The sequence below is a fragment of the Ananas comosus genome, linkage group 17, assembly GCF_001540865.1.
Source record: "Ananas comosus cultivar F153 linkage group 17, ASM154086v1, whole genome shotgun sequence".
NCBI lineage: Eukaryota > Viridiplantae > Streptophyta > Magnoliopsida > Poales > Bromeliaceae > Ananas > Ananas comosus.
This window is the reverse complement of record NC_033637.1, coordinates 1,494,114-1,500,113: the sequence shown is the minus strand read 5'-3', so window position 1 is coordinate 1,500,113 and position 6,000 is coordinate 1,494,114. Positions and strand designations below refer to the sequence as shown.

General features: G+C 38.6%; 2 protein-coding genes across 3 annotated transcripts in view; one reads left to right on the top strand and one right to left on the bottom strand.

Annotated features, from left to right (window-relative positions):
- Positions 1-2,958, top strand: part of LOC109723275 — a 5,633-nt gene extending 2,675 nt beyond the window's left edge. For both annotated transcript variants that reach the window (XM_020251598.1, XM_020251599.1), the window contains exons 6-13: positions 552-645; positions 851-948; positions 1,078-1,147; positions 1,430-1,533; positions 1,642-1,758; positions 1,869-1,945; positions 2,039-2,083; positions 2,215-2,958. In XM_020251598.1, coding sequence (XP_020107187.1) covers positions 552-645; positions 851-948; positions 1,078-1,147; positions 1,430-1,533; positions 1,642-1,758; positions 1,869-1,945; positions 2,039-2,083; positions 2,215-2,695 — 1,086 coding nt within the window. In that variant the 3' untranslated portion in view covers positions 2,696-2,958. The remainder of the gene's footprint in view (positions 1-551; positions 646-850; positions 949-1,077; positions 1,148-1,429; positions 1,534-1,641; positions 1,759-1,868; positions 1,946-2,038; positions 2,084-2,214) is intronic.
- LOC109723276 (dirigent protein 22-like) lies at positions 3,194-4,129 on the bottom strand. The gene has a single exon (XM_020251600.1). The coding sequence runs from the start codon at positions 4,039-4,041 to the stop codon at positions 3,436-3,438; it is 606 nt and encodes a 201-aa protein (XP_020107189.1). The 5' UTR covers positions 4,042-4,129; the 3' UTR covers positions 3,194-3,435.

Below are 6,000 nucleotides of genomic sequence, written 5' to 3'. Positions count from 1 at the left end.
GGGGGGTGGGGGGGTGGTGGGGGGTTGGGTACTTGTGTCGTGTGAATAAGTGTGTTTTAGAGTAACTAAGATATAATTTTCCAATTTGTTTCATTTTATGGAATATAGTAAGGTTTGGTTTCTTTTCTCACCAAGACATTCTGAAACTTCTGTATTGAGATTTTTTTAAAAAAAACCATGTTATTGAGATACTACAAGTACTCAAGTAGTGAAGGAAAAAGGGCGTAAATGTGAATAGATATTAGCAAGTATATGAAGGAGAGAAACTTTAATCTCGTCAACCTGAGGCTTATCCCTAATAAATTGCTGATGAGAGTTTTTACATAAAAGTAGCATGTTTCTATTGGTTCTGGGGGATGGTAAAATGCAATGATGAATCTGGTGGGATTGAAACTCATCATAAGGAACAGAGACTTACCTAACACAATGGAAATCAGAAGTGAACTTTGTGCTTAATTTTTTCGTATGCGATATGTGTCTTTTTGGCATCATTTTCTTTCTCTGGAAGTCTCTTAATGTTTTATTCTCCTTGGTAAATTTATTTCTATCAGGAACTCTATCATGAGTTGAATGCATTAGATAGATTTGAGCAAGATTATCGGCGAAGACTTCAGGAAGAGGGCAGTTCAGTTGCATTTCAAAAAGGTTAGCCAATCCGACCCTTCGCATGTAACCATTGATAGTTTGACCTTGGCTTAGGAAATGTTTCACTTCTATCGTTCCATGAATATATTTGTTACTGTTACGGCAGTTTTACTTGATGACTGAATTCAATCCATTGCTATGAAGATAAGTTCATGCATAATCCTTTTGCAGCTAGTAATCACTTGTGCTTTCTGTTACGTTGTAGGGGACACAATTCAAATCATAAAGCAAGAGTTGAAGAACCAGAGGAAGCATGTAATTAGTTTAAAGAAGAAATCACTTTGGTCTAAGATACTTGAAGATGTACGTGGCTTGGGCAGTTGTATTACAGATTGCATAATTATTTGATTTAACTCACTTGAAGAAATAGATGTTAAGTTTCTATCTAGTGCATTGAATAGAATTTTGTGATAATTTGTGTCTTTGCTGTAGGTCATGGAGAAGCTTGTAGACATTGTCCACTTTTTAGGTTTGAAGATTCATGATGCCTTTAGAATTACAGGTAATTACCTTTTGTTTCTTACAATTTATCATTGTTTTTTTTATATGAAATCCATTTCTTTTACATCCTTGAGAAGTTCTTTTCATTGTACATATGATCTAAATTTTGAAATCACCGACATAATCATTTGAGATCTTTTAATTTACCGTGCTTTTCTCTGAATGCATGATGCCCGTCCTCACAATATTCTCTTAACTCGTTGAATTTTTTGAATTCATGTCATTGTCACAAACTTTTCTGTTCTTTTATTAAAAGGAAAATTGTATTTCTACCAAATTGTAGGTGAAGATCAAACTGTGAAAAGGTCCGTTACTAGCCATCAGAGGTTAGGATCTGCTGGACTCGCGCTGCACTATGCAAATATCATTACACAGATTGATACTCTTGTAAGTTCCTTTTTTTCAATATATTTAAATAATCATTACGCAGATTAAAACTTTCTCTAAATAATCATTATGTGAAATCTTATTCTGATAATGATGTACTTATCCAAGGTATCACGGTCAAGTTCAGTCCCTCCGAATGCTAGGGATGCATTGTACCAAGCATTGCCCCTTACCGTTAAATCTACTTTACGAAATAAGCTACAATCATTTCAGGTCGACGAAGAGGTTGGTTTCTTTCCTTACTATTTTATTGTTCGACCATGACTGCCCCTGCGGCATTTGCATTATGTTTGAAGTTTTATTCAATAAAAGAGGTTTTTACTGTACTCTTGTAGCTCACAGCACCTCAAATCAGAGCAGAAATGGAGAAAACATTGCAATGGCTTGTACCTATCGCCAATAACACAACTAGGTATTGTGGCTTCTTATATCATTCATTAATATTCGAACCTTCAGTCCTTCTAACCATCTGCTTCCCTTTTTGTGTATTGTAAACTGTAATCAGAGCACACCATGGCTTTGGATGGGTCGGAGAGTGGGCGAACACAGGGTGAGAAGCTCATCCACTCTCTTTATTTTCTTCTGATTTGTTAAATCTCTGGGGCTACAGACACATCAGATAAGCCCTTTTTAATGCACAATTTTATTAGATGTATGTTTTTTTTTTTTTTTTTTTTCCAGGAATCAAAACCTTGGTGGGCAGCTTGATCTGATCAGGATGGAGACACTTCATCATGCGGACAAGGAGAAGACCGAAGCTATCATACTGGAGTTAGTGGTTTGGCTTCACCACCTCATCAGCAAATGTACGATCACGAATGGAGGAAATCACTCTCTTTTTAAATCCCCTATTTCCATTCCTATTCCAACTCAAAAGAGAACGGCAGCTTCTTCAGTTCCCCAGAAACTCACCAAAGAAGACCGCAAAACAGCACAAGAAGACAAACAGGGAAAGCTTACTTTGGAGGACGGCAACAACGATCGAGAACTCAGCTTTCCAAAACCAAGATTAACTAAGCATGATGGATCAAGTACCAGCAGTGGCAATTCCTCGATGAGAGGAAGCAGGAAAAAGATTTCTACAACAAGGCGGCCTGCTGTGACTCCTCTCACGGATTCTGATGTTGGTAAAGACGAAAACTTAGACGGGACAGCTAAATGATATCGTTAATAGATTGCGGTCGAAATATCAAGGATTATTCAGTTAATGTAGAGGGGCTAACTATTTACTATGCTACCGAGGCAGATGTGTGAAATATATATTCCTTTGTATGTAATGCTGGAAATGGTGATACAATTGATTTTGTATAGTGGAAATAGGTTATTTATGTGCACAAAATGAAAAGAAGAATACGAAGCACCGCTTCTGCTTGTACAAAAATTTGGTTATTTTTCCAAATGAACCTTTATTTTTTCGTGTTTGTATTGCTATGGTTCTTTTAATTCTAATTCTAATGAGTTGTTTGTTTGAACTTTTGCAGAATAATTTTGGACATATATTTTCTCGCTTACTCTCTCTCTCTCTCTCTCTCTCTCTCTCTCTCTCTCTCTCTTCTGTTTTTGGGCTGGATTAATATGATATATCCGTACCAATGCAGGGGTACAAACAACATTAGCCCAGAAATAAACGAAGTTGATATAACTTACATAAACAGTTAAATGAAGCAGGCGACCAAAAATTTACAGGTTAATGCATCAAACAATGTAATTAATCCTTGGGAGCCAAACAAAGGACCACAAAATCGTACACGTTCCAGACAAGGGGTAAAACAAGAAAAAAAATCATAATCATGTGAACCTGATGGACCACTTATTCTGGGCGCTACTTAATTATTGATACAGCTCTGTCATATCTTATACTTCAATTAAAATTTATTTTGAGTGTGTTTTACGAACTAGATTTCAGTAGTGCATGACGTAAACATTGTACTCCACGACGGCATTCCCCGTGGCCGCGTCGAAGTCGTGGGTCCGCGCAACGGCGTAGCCGCGGGCGAAGCGGAAGAGGCCGCTGCCGCCGACGACGGGCATCTCTCGCACGGCGTGGAGCGGGGCATTGCGACCGAGCACGGTGAGGACGCTGCCGTCGTACGTGCCCGCCGTGAACACCAGGTTCATGGCCTGCAGGAATCCCAGATCCTGGAGCGCCGCGCACGCGTACATCCCCTGGGCCCGGCCCACGGGCGCCGACGTCGGCTCCGGGCCCATTGTCAGCGCATCGTCCATGATGGTTATCACGCCGAAGGCCGACGCCGGAGAGCCCGCGCTTCGCGACGGGGCGGTGACGGGCACCGCCGTTATGTTCTTGCCGCGGACGATGTCGTGGAAGTAGAAGTGGAGATGGCTCAGCTTCTCCTTGAGCTTCTTCTTGTGGGGACGCTCGGAGAAGCGAGTCGTGAGCTCCGCGTTGGCGGCGGTAATGGTGGAGAAGATAACTTGGAAGAGGAGGAGGAGGAGGAGGAGAAGGAGAGAATGTTTGGGTGCAAGAAGAGCCATTTCGCCTTTCATTATGTTGTGCTTCTGTTGTGACGATACAGAGGGGGCTTTTATAGGAGAGACTCTCCACTCAACAGCAGTTTCTAATCGAATTCTTTTAATTAAGCCATGAGTATAGTGGAATTCGAATTCCAAATTCTTTCCTTTTTTTCTGATTAGCATGTGAAAAAACAATTTACAGTTTAATTATAACTGAGATTGATTGGGCCATGCAAGACCACGAACTATTTAACTGCGCGAGCAGTGAGATTTAACTTTTGGGCCGGCCGGTGTGGCCCATTTCAATTATTACGACCAGCACGTGTGAATTGAAATAATTGAAGCCCAAAAGCTTGTCGGTAACGACGAGGAAACAGCGTATAATCGACGCATTGTTGCAATGAAGCAAAGTTATCCGGTTTGGACTACGTGGCAGTATCCGGTTTGTTACTGTATGCTGTTTTATGTTACAAACGATCCATATTTTATTAAAATTTAAATTGGAAAATCATAGATTTTATAGGCCGGTTTGGGATGGAGAAGGGCTTTTATTAGAAACCTCGCTTGGGTCAAACGCCTTGTGAATTCTTTTGTGATGGACGGTGGGGATTGTTTTAGGATTTGATGTTTTTTACTGTAAAAATATGCTCGGTATGGCCCACCAGATTTTGTTTTGAAAATTTTGATGATACATGTAAATAATTAAGGGGATGCGAAAACGAATGGCGAAGCAAAGGACAATCTATCAAGTGATGCTACAAGTGTCAAAAAAAAAAAAAAAATTTGAAATTCTTTTTCTTAATTTATCTACAGGCTTTTTAATTCAGAATCTCTTTCATACCTTGTAAATATGTATATGCAAATCCCAGGAGTCAAGGATTGATCTCTTTCTTTTCTAAAAATTAAATAATGAATTGAACACTGGACCTTAGAAATAACAGATATAATAATTCATCTTAAAAATTGGAGTGCGAACTAAGTATAAGCCTTTCTTTTCACGCAGCTACCGAGTGACATAGCAGCGCTCATAATGGCATTTACATCAACCTGCAACACCAGTCGAACTTAATTATGCGGGGTTTGATCTTTTTTATTGAATAATTATTAGTACCGTGTTCACCAAGGGAGTATTATTGTATCGGCATTAATCTAAACCACATCAGCCACTACCTTTCCATTTCATACGATAATTGCTGAGTTCTTCATCCCTATTTTTTTTTGAGCATCCGATCGAGTAGCAGAGCTCCGAATCATTTTGGATTTTTTTTCATTTGGGGTTGTGTTCTTAATACCCCTAATTACTAATGATGTTAGCAACTTGGGTTTAATTAGGGACTTAGGAGCAATTTTTATTATAATGAAGCAGTATCTTCATGCATGTGTTTTACGGTTAGCCACGAAATTAACCCAATGTCTCCAACTCCACCAACCGCACCGTGGTCGGGCCGCAACTATGCCGCGGAGGTGAGGAAGATGCCCACAATCGGGGAAAGTAGGCCTTTTAGGCTCGCGTGTGGGTCTAGACGTGCACGAACGCACTCATGCAACCCTAAAGGGCCGTTTGGTTGGATGTAGTTGCAGAAACAGTGTAGTTGGAAATACATGCAGTTGCAAATACTACAGTTATAACTACACCTAGTCTGTTTGATTTTACGCAGTTGCAACTGCTGCAGTTACATTTTTTCTGATCGGTAATATGAAGCTGATAGTTATATTTATGAATTTTGTCATCTCTTCAGATAGAGTGGTGAGGTTACCTTCACTAAACATAAAATAATTATATAAATTTATTAATTATTTAAATTTACTATTTATAAATAAATAAGTAGATATATATAATATTCTTCAACTTATTAATCGACACATTTAAAATTTTAATTTATTTAATTTTAATATGTAAATCAAACTTTAAAAATTTAAGCGATTCTCTCATTTTTTTTTATCAATTTTAATAATTATAATTAATTAAAACTTATTAAATTAACATACACG

Bases quoted from the DNA above. Each gene is read 5' to 3' on its own strand.
- LOC109723276 (XM_020251600.1), bottom strand. From the start codon at position 4,041: ATGAAAGGCGAAATGGCTCTTCTTGCACCCAAACATTCTCTCCTTCTC.